General features: G+C 42.8%; 1 protein-coding gene across 7 annotated transcripts in view; it reads right to left on the reverse strand.

Annotated features, from left to right (window-relative positions):
- kif6 (kinesin family member 6) overlaps positions 1–19,817 on the reverse strand; it is a 165,564-nt gene that overhangs the window by 27,999 nt on the left and 117,748 nt on the right. For all 7 annotated transcript variants that reach the window (XR_013799900.1, XR_013799901.1, XM_079631893.1 and 4 more), the window contains 2 exons: positions 5,921–6,002; positions 5,613–5,748 (listed from right to left, as the gene is read on the reverse strand). Coding sequence is in view for 5 of the 7 variants with exons in the window: in XM_079631893.1 (XP_079488019.1) it covers positions 5,613–5,748; positions 5,921–6,002 (218 nt within the window). In the remaining 2 variants the exon portion in view is untranslated. The remainder of the gene's footprint in view (positions 1–5,612; positions 5,749–5,920; positions 6,003–19,817) is intronic.

Genomic DNA, 19,817 nt, shown 5'->3' on the forward strand with positions numbered 1-19,817 from the left:
TAAAAAGTATTGAAGCATACTGCATCATGTCTGATTAATTCTAGTAACATATATTGCAGTGAATTCTAAACAGTAGAGAGGTAGAAGAAAGAAAGCATTTACAGAGGAAAACATTGTATAAAGTTACCTGTTGTTAGTGTTTTTTAGGTCATTGTTTTAAAATGTGGGTGATAAAATGTGTTCCTTTTCAAGGGAACTCGAGCTGCGTCGAAACGCGGTGGGAACACCCTGCGTGATTGCGTCATGAAGCACGTGTATGATCAGTCCAATGGAAAGACAAGACGTCATAGGCGGGTGACGTCATCGACCAGGAAACTATAAAGCACCCCTGAAAACAGACCGCGACAGCTTCTGTGCCTTCAGCAAGCAATCTGTGTATTCTGTCCTTGTCATATTTATTGTTGTCTGTCAAGTTGCAATATATTGCAATATACAGCATTGCGAGAAGCTGTCCATGCTCCGCTCCCGCCGGGCGTTCTTCAAGGAGGACAAGGCAGATGTTTATGAGTTTTCAATAAATAAATAAGTCAGCTCATAACTCTGTTGAATAAAGAGGAGCTTATAAAAGGAGGTTTTATCTAGTGCTGTTGCTAAGTTAAATATTTACTGGCCAGCCGAACATTATGAGAGTGAGAATATAAGGAAAACTCTATATCTCAGCCTCCTCGTCAGGGAATGCCGTTTTTTTCCCCTATCTCCACACCGAGGTGTCGAGATCGTGGAATAAACCGGTTTCTATTTTATGTGTTTAATCCCCAAACTTCTACTATAGTAATGTTATGGGTATTAAGTGTCATGGTATGACAGTGCCTCGGGTTAAAGAGTTTCCCAAACGATCCTCCGAGGAGGGTCATAGAGCAGACAGTTCAGCTTCCCTGCCGGTTCGCCGTTTTGGGGCGCCGAGGTGCCTGCTTTTTCCATTTCTCCGAGGAGGGTCGTAGGAACTAAGCTAGTTAGAGGTAGGCAAGATCTGAGGACTGTCGTAATCTCTAATAAAACTTAGACAAGAAGTCCTGACGCTGAGGCTATCAGGCTTCTGAAGGTTCCTCCGGGGCAGGGACAGTTTTGAGAAATTGTTTTTCCTCGGGACCCTCTGGGGTGCGACTCTGAAGAGGGTCGCAGAGCTGCCAGTTCGGTTGTTCCCTGCCAGTTCGCCGTTCAGGGCACCGAGGCTCTGGTTATGGAGCAGGAAGCTGACACTTCAGCAAAAGGAGCTTCCTCCTCCCAGCAGACAGTCAGGGTTTTACAGCCGTTACTTCATTGTTCCGAAAGAGGATGAAGGGTTGCGTCCTATTCTAGACCTGCGTCAATTAAACAGCAGGTTTCAGAATCTCAAGTTCAAAGTATGCTAAATACGCTAATATGATTGGGTCACAGATTCAGTCAGAGGACTGGTTTGTCACAATAGACTTGAAGGACGCTTATCTATCCATCCTCATCACAGGAGGTTCCTGAGGTTTGCTTTCGGGGGCGAAGCATACCAGTATCGGGTTCTTCCATTCAGCCTAGGTTTATCACCCCGCAACTTTACAATATAAGTGGATGGCAGCTCTGGCTCCTCTGAGACTCCAGGGCATTCCCGTATTATACTATATCAACGATTGATTGATCCTAGCTCAATCTGTGCAGATGGCAGTTCGGCATCAAGATGTTGTTCTGTCTCATTTAAAGATGTTGGGGTTGCAACTCAACGCCAAGAAGAGTGTGCTCCTCCCAGCTCAGAGGACTACTTTTCTAGGTGTATTATGGGATTCGACAACGATTCGCCGTAAATGGGTTAAACTAGGCCAGTCACTCACTGTGGAACAGTTTCAGACTGTTAGGTCTCATGGCAGCTGCGTCCAACGTAATTACTTTTGGCCTTCTGTACATGAGACCCCTCCTGCACTGCTGGCTCAGGACCAAGGGGTTTTCTCCGAGGGGAAATCCGTTTTTGCATGATCAAGGTCACGCGGCTATGCCTACGTACCTTGGTCATGTGGAAGAACCTTGGTTCCTCGCCCAGGCCCAGTGTTGGGGGCGTCTTGTTGACGCATAATGCTATTGGCGGATGCTTACCTCACAAGTGGGGGGTGATCATGAGTGGTCACTTGGCGAAGGGTCTTTGGCAGGACCATCTTCCTTTTGGCACATAATTGGCTAGAAGTGATGGCGGTATTCCAAGAATCTTAATACTTCCTGTCAAGTCAAGTCAAGTCATCTTCATTTATATAGTGCTTTTAACAATGTAGATTGTTTCAAAGCAGCTATACAGAGATAAACGTATAATTTAAGGTAACAGATTGTTTTGGCTTTATAGCGGTTCTTGAATAATGTTATTTTCCAGCTAAAGTTAGTTTTGATTGATTCACTTCCGGGGAAAGGATAATTTGTTATTATATTAGGGGCCACTAAGACGACACCGTTCTCTCTACACAGACTTTAAACGCGAACCTGTGATAAATACTGATGCCGCTCACGTGCACATCAAGGATTAATTCTATAGTTATGTGCGTTTGAATATATGTGCACATGTTTGTAATCCTCTACAAACCAAGCCTTAAACTACTTGTCCTGCCTATAAATTTGATACAGAATTTAATTTAATTTTATCACTACGGGGAGATACGCAAAATTGTCAGAGAGGTCACCATGTGAGGTCACCCGAGAGGTCACCATGTGCCTGTCCTTCCGGACAACACAGTGATGGTCTCGTATATTAGAGCAGATATCCTGTTGAGGCAGGGGCTGAGGCCCGGGGAATGGAGACTTCACCCTGAGGTGGTGGAGCTTCTTTGGGAAAACTTTGGTCAAAAATCAAGTCAACCTTTTGCATCGTTTTATACAATACCCTATGTGGTTCTCCCTGACGCATCCAGCTCCGCTTGGACTGGATGCGTTGTATTAGGTGTGGTTGAGGCTACACCTGTACGCATTTCCCGATATCTTTGCACCCGGGAGTTACCCTCATCCGGAGTTATGGATACTGTGGGCTCGGCCTCTGAGGGGGCCCAGCTCATAGATTCAGGTCTCTCGACTGAGGTCATGGAGACTATACTCCAGTCTAGAGCTCCCTCCGAGAGAAGACTGCATATGCATTGCAATGGAAACTGTTCTCTGCCTGGTGCGGAGAACGCCTTCTGAATCTTGCTATCTGCCCTATGGTACAGTACTTGATTTCAGCAATGAATGTTTTTTTGCTGGGTTATCTCTGAGGACAGATCCTTATTTCGTCTTCTCCGTGGTACGAGGCTGAGGCCTGCACGTACCTGGATTTGCACCTGGTATGGTGATAGTCTTTCTTAACCCCAGGCCGGGTTGTATTCCTAGGTCCCTACTAAATTTGTGGGTCTTTTGTGCTTGCAGGCCTTCTGTCCTCCACCTTAATACCCCATATCAGGAAAACTTAATCTGTTATGCCCTGTCCGGGCTTTGGATGCTCACGTCCACAGAGCTGCCCTGTGGCGTATATAAGAGCAATTATTTGTCTGCTTCGGGTTACCTAATACAGGTTGCCCTGCATCTAAACAGATAATGAGCAAGTGAGTAGTTGAGGCTATCTTATGAAGCGGCCGGATAGCCTTCACCTTTGGCTGTCCGGGCCCATCCTACCATGAGTATGGCTGCCTCTAAGGCTTTATTATCAATAAAGGTTTCCCTCCATGACATCTGTGATACGGCAGGCTGGTCCTCACCCCATACATTTGTTAGATTTAATGACTTGGATCTTGGCTTCACTCCAGGGTCTAGGGTGCTTGCTTCTTAGTGTGCGCATTGACTTCGTCGTTGGTATAGGGTTCCCACCACGTCTAGACGTAGCTCGAGTTCCCTTGAAAGGGAACGTCTCAGGTTACGTATGTAACCCTGGTTCCCTGTGAGGGAAAGAGACGCTGCGTCGCGTCGCCTTGCCATCCTCCCTGCATGCCTGTGATCGACTTGCTTGCTTTTCAGAAGCTGTCGCGGTCTGTTTTCAGGGGTGCTTTATAGCTTCCTGGTCGATGACGTCACCCACCTATGACATCTCGTCTTTCCATTGGAATGATTATACACGTGCTTCACGACGCAATCACGCAGGGCATTCCCACCACATCTCGACGCAGTGTCTCGTTCCCTGTCAGGGAACCAGGGTTACATACGTAACCTGAGACGTTTGTTGGCTGTCAACCTTTGCTAGTGTTCTGGAACAATATGTTGATTTGAGACATGTATGAAGTGATTTTGTAGTTTTAGTGCATTTTGAATGTGAAATTAACTGCTGTGCCGAGCTGAAAGTTGGTTAGGAGACTGTGTGAAGAGTTTTGAAAAAGTGACTTAAGTATTGAGAAATGTGTCCTGCGACTGTGTAGCCTGCTCCCTGAATCGTCACGCTTATTATTCATTTGTGGATGTTAACTGAATCTGTAAGTAACCTATGCCGTTTACTTCTGAATATTATATTTAATTTTGGTGCGCTTAACATTATCGCTACTGTGTAATAGTAGCCTATGCTATTCACCAACTAAACATATCCTATTCAATGCATTAACAGTCTCTTTCACAGCCGTCATTTATAGTAGCCTATTCACAAACTGTTTGCTCAAGCATAGCGTTTTCTCTGAGTTCACTGTGTGCTTTCTACCATGCACAAATAAAAATGTCACTGAACTTTTGCTGTGTAATTGTAACAATGAGCACTCAAACACACCAACAATTACTAAAATCACACACAAAACTGATTTTGCACGGGCACTGCAGTAGTAAGATGTATGAATGTACATTTAAATAGTTTATTAATCATTTACTTACACTTTCTAAGTGATCTTATGAACCACTGACAACTCCTAGATAACTGGTCTGTAAATAATATAATACTTCATTTAGAAATGATAAATTGATCATTAATAAAGTATGAAAATACAATTATTAAACACATTATAGATATGCTTTTAAATCAAGAATAAAGCATTTATAGCTGTATTTATAAACTGCTTATCAATGTCTATTAATGCTTTATAAATTAACAGTTTACTAATGATGAACTAATGATTAATAGCGTGCAGTTATTATAAAGTGTTACCAATTAGGTAATAATTCCCTTTGAGCTAAATTGACCTGTTTTCCTTACACTGACTTCTTCGTCATTTTATTGGAACTGTTTACACTAGAGCCCAAAAACCCACGACAAAGAATTCAGCACGCCACCATGCAGCCAGCTCAACCAACGCCAATTGCGGAGCTTGTCAAGTAAATCGCCGGTCTTCACCAGACTCAACAAGGGAATTTATAGTATTAATAATACTAATTAATACTAATTAGCAAGTTCATGAATGGCTTGAATCAGAGCACTCACAGCTTACGTGGACTACACGCCCCTGATGGTTTCTATTCTTTGGAAGTTTGTAAAAATATATATTGCTTGGACTTGACAGAGAGACAAAGCACATTCACACTAGTCAAGGGCTATACAGCTTAGACCACATGACAGTCAAAGTCAAGAATGACCACAAACTGTCACATGTAATCACCCAGCAATTGAGCTAGTGACATATTGTTAATCATTGCATTTCAGAGAAATCTGGACTGAACTGTAAAGTTACTAACTAGCAAAATATCAAGGAGTAACAGAGCATGCTGCTATATATGAACAATAAAACCTGTAGTCTAGCACCCTCCTGGATCCACCAGTTCTCAAAGTCCCTTTGGAGTTTCACTTTTGACTTTTCACGCAACAGCTGTAGATGCTCAATCTCTGTCCTCAACCCTTTTAAACATCCAGATGTGATCGTGTAACTATAAAGAAAAAAAAAACAATGTGAGTAATGCATAAAATACATATTTCATAAAGTTCATAACACTCAAAAAAATAAATAAAACACTTTTTAAACTGTTACTTATAGATTGTCAGATGAAATAAGGTTTGCAGAGTGAATTACAGATAATTTAGTAGTAAAATGAGACACACTTTTTCTTCTGCTCCTCTATCTGGTTAAGGATTCTCTCCTCAACAGAGTCTGACTCTGATTCTGTTTGGTTTCCTGTTAAGACTAAAGAGAAGAGAACAATACAATAAGACGTGACATAATCCAGAACTATTTGACAATGCTTGCTTGACAACAACAAGTTTGACAAATTTTCCAGTACTCAAAATACTCTGAAATTCTTATGGAAAGCATGGCTAGGTCCTCCAGAAATTCTGTAGTGGTAAATATTCACAGTAACACATATTAAAAAAAGGCATGTACTTATTGGGTTTGTTGTTTGTAGAGGCCAACTGATATTGGTTTTACTGATTTATTGAGACCGATAGTTTCTTTAAGTAACAAACAGTTCGGACTCCGAACAAACGGACTCCGGTTGGTACCCATCATTTTCATTTAGTTTATTCGTTTTAGAAACCATCAACTGATAAAGTGGTTATCAGCCAGATTTTTGTTAGCAGCAAAATCCAATATCTAATTGTTTGGTCAGATTCTGGTTGCAGGACGCCAGGCAAATTCATGTTCCTATCCATTTGCAGAGCTTTTATTAAACACACAGGGCCCTATCTTGCACCCAGTGCAAATGACTTTGTACGCGACGCATGCGTCTGTGGAGGGAAAAGTCCGCTGTGCGTCGGGTGCAAAATATGAATGCTCTTTCGGACTTTTCCCTCCACAGACGCACGTCTATAAATTAGGGAATGAACTTGCGCTCGGGCGGTTCAGTGAAAAGAGGAGGCGTATTCCGGCACAAACGTTCCCTGGTGCTATTTTGCAGTTTGAGAAAACAATTCTGCCACAGACCAGGAAAAACCTAGTCTAAAGTCAGTGTCGCGTTATTCAGATGCTATTTTAAGGGTGCATGCTTGGCCATAATGTAGCGTGTGCACGCGCAATGCCATTTGTTTCTCTCATCTACACAGACATAGCAGTTCATATTTTTGCAAACCATACATAATTACAAGAAAAAATATTTCCACACGAGGGAGATCATTGTGGTGTCCATGAAGTTGTGAAAAAATAGGCATAAATCTAGCTTACACATTTACCCAAATTTTTCAGGCTAATTGTAGTAATGACGGATCAAACCTGTTTGATTAATAGTGGCAAGCCACATGGGTAAGGGCATCTGACAAAGTGAGTTGTCCATCAAGAACCAGGAAACAAAATTCTGAAGACTGCTAAATCACCTTTACCATTAAGTAAGTTGCATGCGCCTGGCAAATCCGCCGTTATAATATCAATCCGCCATGGAACAAGCGCGCCTGGTCTTAAAGGGAATGTGAGATGACGTTCTGATTGGTTTATTGCACGTTACGCCCAAATCACACCTATGAGTAATGTAGCTACTTCAGACCAACCCCTTTTAGATTTGCGTCAGGCGCAAAAGTCATTTATCCCGCTGGTAAAATAGCAACAGCGCCCGAGATACGTCCACAAAGTTACTTGTGTTTCGCATTTGATACTTGCGTTTCAGATCATTAAAATAGGGCCCACAATGGTAAATGGCTGACTTAATCAGTCACAAAGAGTACATTCACATCTAGTTGAACAGGCAGGGTCAAAACAAGAATAATCAGTCCAAATAAACTATGAGGCAAAAATACCGAAGGGTAGACAAGCAAGATAAAAGGTAAATTGCACCAGGGGAGAACCGCTTAGAGTTGTTACCTATTGTAAGAGCCATAAGTCACATTTCTTTATATAGATGTGGAATAAATAATTGTCTGCATTAAAAAATCAGTAAATAATTAGGAGTAAATAATTGTATATGTGTAATATAATATTTTGTATTGACGATGAGGTAATTTCTGGCAATGACAGTTAGTTTTTTGTGATGCAATATTGGAGCGATACAGTTTTTTGACCATGTAACATTTTTCCAGTTAATTTTGTTATCAAACTTTGCTTAAAAGATGATTCGTACGTTATTCGAGTAAATCACGCTCACCCAAAGATGAAGAAGCAACAAAGATGAAAATTTTGACGGATTGCTATCACACCTATGGTAAACAAAACTTCACACTGAGCACCCGGCACTCCGTTGTTAAATAGTCTGACACCGTGTCCTAACCAGACACGATGCGATAAGATCACTGATCTATATAATGACTGGATAGCTCATGACGTTCTAAACTGCCAGCAGGCAGTGAAGCCACCGGAAGTGTTCGAGCGGCCATCTTACGATTCCCTACCAGCAGAGGGCTCCAATTGGTGTTATACAGAGATTGGTAGCTCCGACGGCACTTTTAAGATGACCCGCTGTGCAGCATACAAGTTTAAAACGACGTTCACAAAAGGATGTAGAAAATTGGCAACAGGTTGTAATACAAGCCCTATAAGTAGTAATTTATATGCACAATTGTCGCTATTCCAGTGTTGTTTTCTCAGAGGCAAGAGTAATGCTAAAAACAACAACGATAAAACAGTTAACAGTAGCCTATAAGAAACCTCAGAGCAGCAATAATCACAATTAAGTGTCCAATAGCAACACCATTTGACAGCTTCAAAAGAGATTTGTGCATAGTCCTTTACCGTTACTTACATTAACCCATACAATTTGTATTATACCTTTTACTATCGTATATTGATATGCGCAAGGGAGAGAGAGAGAGAGAGCATACAGTGCTCGTGGTGTTTGAAGATGGCGCGCGCGGCCGGGGCTCTCTCTCTGCTCGTTCTTATATGCGCCCAGTCCACTGATCTAAATAATTAGTTGTTACGACGACTTATTTGTTCCTTTTGCAAATAAATTGCCGTTTTAGTTAACGTTTTGGGGTTTTAAATAGCTATACCACTGATCTTAAGCTGGAAGTCCCATAAGTGAATAACGAACACTGGACACTTAACAATTAAATATTACATTTTAAACATGCATTTTAACGAAGAGGTAAGCTTCTTATTTTCCTTTCAAACAGCAAATCACAAAATAAAACACTTTATTACTGCCACCTGCTGTAGCCTACAGACACTCTCCAAGCTCATCTGCCCAGCTTTTAAAAGCAATTTTTAATAAGCAGGAAAATTTTCAGACTATAAACAAATACCCATTTAAATGCTTAGGATGTTTGTGTTATAAGAATGTACAGGAGACTTTAGATTTAAAAACGGTGTCTCCTTAGGCAATGTTTTCTCAGTCCAATCATAAAAAATCCTATTGATTCAATAGAACGCGTGAGCTCACTAGGGAATACCAATATGTCAGCGCGGTGGCTTCACTGTTTATGACGTCAGGAGCTATCCAGTCATTATATAGACCAGTGGATAAGATCCAGCACCAAATAATGTGTCTGTCTACACTAGACACGACTGCGAAATGCGTACAAATCAATCAAAACCTACAGCCAATCAGAACAGCGTGTAGGCGGGCTCTCGCTGCAAGTGCACACCACCAGAGAGTAGCCTAATCTTGACGGCAATCGCAAGAAAATGGATAAGTAGGCTGTAGGCTACATAATCAAATTCACAAATATTACACCATTTAAACCGTATTAAAATACATAGGCTACTGTTACTAAACAATATTTGTCAAATAATACATTTGTTTCTTTACAGTTTGAACATTCTTGTTTCCATTTGTTTCATTTCAAGATCTGAGGTGAATTACCCATTGTTGCTTTTACAGCTACAAAGCTGGGACACTCAAGGCTAGCAACCCTCAAGGCTAACCCTGTTTGCAGCACTCGTAAGAGGGCACCACTTTTGCTACGAATGAACAAAATGAGCAATACCCCCAGAGTCTCCCGAGGGGGGGTGGGGGGGGGGGGGGGAATGAGAGACTCAACAGGACGAATATTTTGATTACGGCCAGGACAGGAATAAAGACAACGAGAAAGCTAAAGCAAACAACGCTGACCGAAGAGGAATACGTGACAAAGTGCCATTGTGGGAAGGCATGCAAAGGCACCAGAGGGCTTAAGATACATCAGAGCAGGTCTTCTTGTGGAAGGTCGGTGACCCAAGTGCAGCGCACGGACGCAGTGTCCGGTGAGACGAAGGAGAGCTCCAGCCAGGTAGCACCCCACAGTGCTGAAGATCTCTACGCACTTGAGCCGCATAGAGCCAGAGGATAGATCGAGCGAGTTCCCCTTCGGTTACCCCAATCCAATCGTCAAGAAGAGAGAGGATCAAGTGGCCCACATCGTCTGACAGCATTGCATGGACGCAGTTTGATGATGACCTCAATGGTATCCTGGAAGCCACTCTGGGTGGTCCTGTGCACAAGAAGATCGATTCCCTCACAGCCATAACGTACAATCTGGCCGAGGAGAGATTTGGCCTCATAGAGCAGAGAAGTCAGCCCCAGGCACCACGGCATCCAAACAGGAGGGAAAGAGAGATTCGTCGCTTAAGAAGCGAAATAAAGATCCTTCAAATCGGGTCACCGGCGGAAAGAGAGGGTATTAAGGACATAACAACCAAGTTGCGGGATCAGATGTGCAAACTTCGGAGGGCAGAATATCTACGGCAACAGAGGAAAAAGAAAGCAAAGAGGTGAATGAAAGGAAAGAAACTCTCAAGGACCCGTTCAGCTTCACTAGGACTCTTCTTGGTCAACTAAAATCTGGCACACTATCCAGCTCAAAATCAGAGGTAGAGGAGTTTCTGAGAGAGGCACACAGTGACCCCTTCAGGGGCGGGGGTCTCGGACAAAACCATAGCATCAGGAAGCCTGAAGAACCATCAGTGGAGCTAAATACGAAGGAGCCAAACTGGCAGGAAATGCAGGATATTATCCAGAAAGCCAAGGCTTCAGCAGCCCCAGGTCCGAGTGGCATACCATACAAGGTATACAAGCAATGTCCACAACTTCTCAAAAGGTTGTGGAGGATCCTGAGGAAGATCTGGGCAAAAGGTTCAGTCCCACCAAGCTGGAAGTTAGCAGAGGGCTGTTTTGTTCCTAAGGAAGAGGGTTCCTCCTCAATCGCCCAATTTAGGACAATCTCTTTACTGAGTGTGGAATGCAAGATATTCTTCTTTGTGCTTGCAAAAAGACTGACCTCCTATATGATTCAGAATCATTACATCAATACTTCCATACAGAAAGGAGGTGTTCCAGGCTTTTCAGGGTGCCTGGAGCACACTTCAATGATCAGCCAACTGATCCGAGAGGCAAAGCAGAAGAAAAGTGACCTGACAGTCATCTGATTAGATCTTGCAAATGCCTACGGATCAGTTCCACATGACCTCATTCAAGAAGGACTGGACCACTATCATATCCCGATGGCTATCTGTGACATGATTTCCAGCTACCTTGGAGGGATTAAGCTTAGATTTACAGCAGGGCAGTTTACAACCAACTGGCAAGATCTTCAAAAGGGGATTCCTACTGGGTGCACCATCTCCCCTATCTTGTTTGTCATGGGCATGAACCTTCTGGTTGCAGCAGCAGAAGGAGTAACCCGCGGTCCCACGCTAGAGTCAGGCATCTTCCAGCCAGTGCTTTGTGCGTTCATGGACGATATCACAATAACAACTGGTACACACGTCCAAGCAAGATGGGTTTTGGAAACCCTTGGCGCGTAGCTACATGGGCAGGGATGTCTTTCAAGGCCAGTAAGTCCAGGAGTCTGGTAATCAGGAAGGGCAAGCCCACAGGGAGGTTCAGTCTTCATGTTCAGGGTGAGGCCATTCCATCAATTGAAGAGAATCCAGTGAAGTGTTTGGGAAAGTGGTTTGACGTGTCCCTCTCAGATCGGGCCAATGCAAAAAACACGGTGGAGCAGACCGAGGAATGGCTAAAGAAGATCGACAAGTCCAGACTCCCTGGTAAATTCAAGACCTGGCTGTACCAGCATGGTCTTCTGCCCAGGCTTCTTTGGCTCTTTACTATCTATGAGTTCCCCATGATGGCTGTGGAGGGGATAGAGAGGAAGACTAACAAGCACCTGCGAAGGTGGTTGGGGATTCCCCCAAGTTTTTCCTCAGTGGGCCTCTACATACGCTCAGGACAACTGCAACTCCCCTTGTCCTCCGTCGTAGAAGAGTTTAACCTGTTGGCCTGCAGCGCCACTTTTGAAAAATCCCCAGAAAAGGCATACCCAAACTAAAACAGATAGTGTTTATGGACCCTTTGTACTAAAAGCACAAGTATGGTCTCATTTGAAAGCTGACACCTGGCACTTTATTGGAAGTGTAGAATTAATTATTGTCATAATGAAAAAAAAAAAGTATGAATAGCTTCAAAGTTGTGTAAGTTATTAGAAATTTATTTTTATGAAACATCTTCATGAAAATTAAATTGAAGTTGGCACTGGAGCAATCTAGAATTGCACTCCAGCTAAAGCCACATGTCTGACCATGTTATATTTAAAATTTGAAGGTGATAAGTCTAAAACTCTGCATTTAGTTAAATGTTTTTCAAGATCATGTCATATGACTTTAATTTGATTAGAATTTAAAATGCAAACTTGTGTTTATTGTCATCTATAAGCATCTATTCAGTCTATTGTCTCTGTTGCTTTGTGGTGCAAACGAGCCCCATTCAGTGTCAGTCTCTCCTGCTCACATTCACACATCTCCAGCCTGGTTATGGCCCTGGTTATGGCCCTGGTAATATGCATTTCTTTTGTTTGCATTATAATGGCTAACGACTGGCTATTCACGCTGTTTCACCCCCTTATTTGTTGTATCAAAGTTCTCACTTCACATTGAAACTGTATCAAATGCCTTTCTTGAATAAAGAAACAGTTCAGTAAGCATTCCTATTTAGAAAAAATCATAAAAATAACAGCTAACGTTAGATGGCAGGTGCACATGAGCTAGCTAACGTTAGCATGTTAGCTTAGCACACCATCAATACACAACATTTATGAGATTAAAACCATGTTTGTGCTCCAAACTTACTTTATAGCTCAAGTCGAGTGTTTTAAATAACCTTCTGCGAGCTTATTTGGCTTCAGATAAAAAAATCAGACAGAAAATGTATTATTTTATTAGTATTATTAGTATTCTGCACGAAGATAAAGTCTATATCGATTAGCATTACATTATAAATATAATCTATTATTATAAAAATACCTGACATGGCTCGAAGAACACAGGTAAATCAAATATCATTGTCTGCATGTTACAGCGATCTCTGTTAGCTCTGTTTATGTGAGTGACGTCCTGGAATGTGCATCATTGGTTCTTCTTCGTGTGCTCCCATATTTGGACAAAAAACATGTGCATAGAGCGCCCTCCGGCTGCTGGTATGGATTGAAAACACAGTACATCAGAGAATCCAGCGCTCTTTATGTTTACATCGACGCATTTTGATATAAATTCAATAAATATTATTCCTGTCTATATAAATCTGATGTAAACCTATGAGAATCTATCAATATTTCTCCAAATCTGCACATTTTTGAGCCAAAAGCCCTGAGGGACGTTGTTTTGTCAAGCGTTCTCATGACAACAGCACGGGAGTTTTTTTATGAATGGACGCGGCTGACGCTCATAATTCATATTAAAGGTATCGACTAATTTTTTCATTACATAAATCCTGACACAAATTAAGACATAACTGTCACTATAAGTTTCTCAGAATACAATAGTGGTCAAATACTGAAACGTGAGACTTATATCTTTTTAATGATGTATAGTTTGTCAAGGTAATAACATTAAATCTGATTTGAACTTTTAAAAAAAAAAAAACGCTTCAGTGCGTCCTCGCTCTGGCAACGGTTACCAGGTTAAAGTGGCAAAGTGTAGAGTCCTTCTTAGCCCCAGAGACTCCAAAGACGAAGTGGTGAGGCAAGTAGGGGTCATGACCAGGTCTGGACGCAAATGGGCAGCCAGCACAGCTGTAGAGCAGGCGGAGAGTGCTCTGAGGATGCGAGATATCCTTGGAAGCCCTTGCGTCGGACGGAGAGGACTCGGCTCTGCACATTTCCAGCAATGGAGAAGCGCAGGTGTAAAGAGCAGGCAGGAGATGGTTCAGGCTGAGGTGCGGGCCCGTGAGGAGGAAAGGCGGATGGCAAGGGCAGTGGAACAAGGATCCCAGGGCGCATGGACAAAATGGGACCTTCCCAAGCGCAAGATCACCTGGCAAGAGTTGTGGCGACTGGAGCTCTACCGAATTTCCTTCTTACTGCGATCTGTCTTTGACACCTTTCCTACTCCAGCACACTTACATGTATGGGGGCTGAGGGAAGATCCTAACTGCAAGCTCTGTGGGCAAAAGGGAACACTGGCACATATACTATCAGGGTGCTCTCACCCAAGGTCGGTATTGATGGCGTCATGACAAAGTGTTACTGGCCCTTGCTGACATATTGGAGCAGGAGAGATGCAGAAAGAGGCCTGCCGGTATGAGCTTGAAGAGGGCGATCACCTTTATTAAGGAGGGAGAAAGGCCGTTTTCAACCAAATCATTAAAACCCAATCTCCTTCAAAACGCCAGGTCCTGGGAGATGAGGGTGGAAGTGGGATAAAGGCTGCAATTCCCAGAGGTGGTGCTCACAGCCCTCTGTCCAGACATTGTCTTGTTGTCAAAGGAGAGCAAGAAAATAATTCTAGTTGAGCTGACGGTGCCTTGGGAGGAGGGATGTGAGGTTGCCCACGAGAGGAAGGCCTTGAAGGACCAGTCCCTTCTTCAGGACTGCAAGGACAAGGGATGGCAGGTGTGGCTGTTCCCGGTGGAGGTCGGCTGCAGAGGTTTCCCTGCCAAATCAACCTGGCGGTTACTATCAGCTCTGGGGATGGACGAGAGGAGAAAGAAACAAGCAGCACGTCGGATGGGGGAGGAGGCAGAACGTGCCTCCTGCTGGATATGGAACAGGAGGGAGGAGGAAAGCTGGAAGCCAGGAGCAGATGGGCAGTGACTTGGCCATCACTGCCGGCCCACCAACTGGAGGGTGTTGTGGTTGAGGGCCGAAACACCCAGTGAAGGTTGTGTACCACCTGACGACATCTGCTCCTGGCAGAAGGCTACAGTTACCTTCAAGGTAACTGAAGAATGCACCCACAAAGTGTATGTCACAAGGAGCACTATATATTCAAAGTCACATGACACGCTTTTAATATTAAATAAAGCACATAAACAGTACCTGAGATTATCATTGCCATACTTTGTGTTTGTTGTTCCAGCGCGACGTAAATAGAAACCATTTTTAAAATAGAATCGTCGCTTGTCGCGGCTGGTTAGGACAAAAACTCTGATTAACATGGAAAAGATACCTTTTATCGGGGGCCGCGGCGTCGCGCTGCATGTAGTTAGGACACAGTGTGAGGTGATTGGGAGATAGTCAAGTCAAGTCACCTTTATTTATATAGCGCTTTTTACAATACAGATTGTATCAAAGCAGCTTCACAGTGATAACATGAAAATAATACAAAAAACAATTTCATCATTGTCCACCTTTAAGGCAGATCTATAATATTGTTGAATATTAAATGTCCCCAACTAAGCAAGCCAGAAGGTAAGGCAACAGCGGCAAAGAACCAAAACTCCATCAGGTGACAGAATGGAGAAAAAAACCTTGGGAGAACCCAGGCTCAGTCGGGGGCCAGTTCTCCTCTGGCCATTGAGATAGAAAACAGGTGCGACTATGAGAGAGAGAGAGTCCTCTCCATGATGGCGCTAGGGTATTATCCCGAGACGGGAGTGTAAAACGGGTGTACAATATAAAATATAAAATTGTTATTCATAGAGTCAAATGAGAATTATTACATAATGTACTTATATGAAACAAACAACGATTTTGTATTTAAATGATTCACTAACACAGAGTAGAGACAGAACCTCAATTTGCTTTATATTTTAATTCAAATAATGGGTGAATAGTTCCATTATTTTGTGCTGCTTTATTACGTTTTGTATTTCTTTCCTTTTTGTCTTTAGGAGACATTTCTCATTACTTGGGTCAATAAGTAATATTGATAAATGTGTAACTTAGGTCACTTTTTGAAAACTCAAATTTTGAAAAAAGTTTTCTTTACCAACTTTCAGCTTGGCACAGCAGTACATTACTTTATCAAAATGCACTAAAAATGACAAAACAGTTCATACACATACATTACTGTCATAAAGGAGGAGACAACACAGGTAAGTAGCGAAACACTGGTGTTTTTTTTTGTTGGCCAAATATTGTTGGAGAAATGTATGTCTACCTCTGATTTAACGTTTGATCTGTTCACGGTAGAGAAAGCTGCTACACAGGGAAAGTAACCGTGAGGACATTGAATTAAAGCAAGTCAAGTCAAGTCAAGTCAAGTCATCTTCATTTATATAGCGCTTTTAACAATGTAGATTGTTTCAAAGCAGCTTTACAGAGATAAATGTATAATTTAAGGTATAACAGAGATTGTCAATGTCAATTTTATTTATATAGCACCATTAATTCCAACCGATGGGATTTGAAATGCCTGGGTCTCAATATCAATGTAACCTAGAGCAAACTGAACCCCAGCCAGAGCGTGGTCTTTTTGGGAACAGTTATCGACTCTATAACAATGACAGCGCGGCTTACAAGAGAGCGCGCGCTCTCGGTGCGAACGATGGCAGCCTCATTCAAGGCTGGAGAGCGCGCACCTCTGAAATTTTTTTCAGAAACTTCTCAGTCTCCTGGCAGCAGCATCTTCAGTACTCCGTATGGGATTACTGCGCATGCACCCGCTCCAGCACTGGCTCAAACGCTGAGTGCCGACCCCTACATGGCAGTCAGGCAGCCTGCGCATCATGGTTAATCATGGCTGTCTACGGACCCTGATTCCCTGGCGGGCTAAGGACTGGTACCAAGAGGGTGTGACCATGGTTTCCAGGAGGGAAAGGTTGGGGTGCGCTGCACGAGGGCAAGCCTGCTTCCGGCCTTTGGATGAGCATGGAGCAGAGCTTACATATCAACTGTCTGGTAATAAAAGCAATTTGTTTGGCCCTCAAAGCTTTTCTGTCAAACTTCAGGGGGCACCACGTCTTAGTCCGCACGGAAAACACGTCAGTGGTGGCCTATATAAATCGACAGGGCGGCATCAGGTTGGGCAACCTGTACGCCATAGCGAGAGACCTCCTCTTGTGGGCACAGACCAATCTGAGTTCTCTGAGAGCGGTGCATATCCCCGCCATTCAGAATCTGGGTGCGGATATGATCTCACGGGGCAACACTCCCCTAGGCGAGTGGTCCCTGAACTCACAGACGATCAGTCTGATAAGCAGTGTGTTCGGCGAGGCCGAAGTCGACCTTTTCGCCACAAAAACCAACACTCACTGCACAGCGTTCTTCTCGAAGAGCAGGGATGTGTTGGCCCATCTCTGGCCCAGCCGTCCCCTTTGTGCATTTCCCCCCCGTTTCCATGATCCCCCAGGTCATAGAACGGGTCAGGGAGAGCGGATGGCCCAGTCCTTCTGGTGGCCCCACTCTGGGAATCCAGACCGTGGTTTCCAGAGCTGGTTCAGTTATCGGACAGAGTCCCCTGGCCTGTTCCGCTGAGGAAAGATCTCCTCACACAGGCAAAAGGGACGATATGGCATCCCCGACCCGACTTATTCATGACATTTAAACAAATATCAAAATCTAAACAAAAATGGGTCACTGAGCACAAAACCAAGATCTGCAATGGCCATCCCAGTCCCTGGCCTGAACCCTATAGAAAATGAGTGGGCTGAACTGAAGAGAAGAAGCACCAACATGGATCTGGGAATCTGCAGGTTCTGGAGAGATTCTGTACGGAGGAATGGTCTCTGATCTCTTGTCAGGTGTTCTCCAAACTCATCCGGCATTATAGGAGAAAACTCAGAGCTGATATCTTGACAAAAGGAGGTTGCAAAAAGTATTTAATAAAAGGGTGTCAATAATTATGGCCAACATGTTTTGGAGAAAAACATTTATTTCATAATGTGATTTAGCCCCACTTTCAATTCTCTTGCTTCAATGAAAGGTTAGAATTTTGGCAATTTTTTGAATGAAAGATCAAAAGGATAAACAATGCAGATTTATTTTTTACAGCCAGTTTTGATCATATTCACCAGGGGTGCCAACAATTTTGGCCATGACTGTATATATATTACTAGACCCGACGGTGTCTGGTCTGGTTATTATATGTTGTGGGTTCTGGCTTGTTCTGTGAGCTCAGGGGTCCTGAGCTGCAGCAGCCAACCATGCTACTTATAGTGCAGCATTTTACATGGCGTCCCCACTGCGTATAGCTACGCAATACGAAATGACCGTTTGAAAGGGAACTACCCGGTTACTATCGTAACCTCAGTTCCCTGAGAGTAGGGAACGAGTATTGTGTAGCCAGCCGCACTATAGTAACCTGGCAAGTTGTCGCTTCAGTCGTTTAAACCTGCTAAAATGGCGTTTTTCGGGGACTAATATAGGCTAAGGTCACGCCTGTGACGTGGTTTGGCGCGATGTTCGCTCATTGGCGCACACGCCATTGGATGTGCAGTTGCCGCAGCCAGTGTTGGGGAAAGTTACTTTTAAAAGTAATGCATTACAATATTGCGTTACTCCCTTAAAAAGTAACTAATTGCATTACTTAGTTACTTTTTTAGAAAAGTAATGAGTTACGTTACTTTTGCGTTACTTTTTCCCCCACCTGGGCTGGGCTTGTTTTTTTATAACACAAAGTTATATTTTTGGGCAAATGTAAAGACCCTTTCACACTAAAAGTGAAATAATAATCCTCAGGCTGAAGGAAATGTGCAAACAAGCAAACCTTTCTATCTATCTTAAGTCATTTTTGCTTATTTAACTGAATCATCGAAGGTCAGAAGCAAGTACGTTGGTCAATAAAGTGAGATTAAATGCATAAAAATTATGTTTTATTTAACATATTTAGTTATTTGGAGGTTTGCGTAGTATTCTGATTCTGCAATTCACTGCTTTTATTAATTTTGAGGAATATTGAATATTTTTTTTGTGCAAGTGAGATGAGTAAATGCTCACATTTAGTCTAGAACTACAATAAACATCATGTTCACACACACACACACACACACACACACACACACACACACACACACACACACACACACACACACCTCTGCACTTTGATTTGTCTCAACATGAGGACAGGAGAGCTGTCAGTCAATAAATGGGAAAACAAAGTAACTTGCGTTACTTATTTGAAAAAGTAACTCAGATATTTTGTTGTAAATTTTAAAAGTAATGCGTTACTTTACTAGTTACTTGAAAAAGTAATCCAATTACGTAACTCAAATTACTTGTAATGCATTTCCCCCAATACTGGCCGCAGCACAGCCAATGAGTGAGCCAGACACTCACTGTGATAGCTGTGCAGCTGCAAAATGCATTTTACATTTTTAGCTTCAGTAAATCGAGGAAAAGGAGTTTTCCCACTGTGTATAGCTACGCAATACTTGTTCCCTACTCTCAGGGAACTGAGGTTATGATAGTAATCGAGTAGTTTCCAAAATCGTTTTAGTGGTTCATTAAGTTGTAACAGGGTGAAATGCACTTATGCCTCCGCTTTGCGGTCCTTTATCTGCTATAACCCCACTATGTAAGATTGCCAGATCGGGTCGTGTTTCTGTAGTTATAATGAGACATAAGAAAAACTACAAATTTGACTTGCTTTACGTTAAGCGTTACAATAGTCATTATTTTGTTTTTCTTAGTTTCTGATATCGCAATACATCATACTTTCATAAAATCATGCATCATACTCTACCTTGTCTGTGAAACATCGTTCAGTCCAAAGCCGGTGCTAGATAAACAAATAGTGTGCGTGCGACAGTAGGCTGCGGTAGGCTAAATTATTTATGACACCGGTAATGGACAATTCCACTTCGAACCTGTAGGGCGACCCCAGAGGAAAAGTTCCTCCGTGTTGCTTTAAACATAAACTTAGCTTTTGTCTTTATCATCTTTTTCGCATATATATTGTCCCTGATAATCATCACATAGACTTACTGCTTTCTCCATTTCTGAAAAT

This window comes from Phoxinus phoxinus (genome assembly GCF_949152265.1).
Source record: "Phoxinus phoxinus genome assembly, chromosome: 13".
NCBI classification, from domain to species: domain Eukaryota; kingdom Metazoa; phylum Chordata; class Actinopteri; order Cypriniformes; family Leuciscidae; genus Phoxinus; species Phoxinus phoxinus.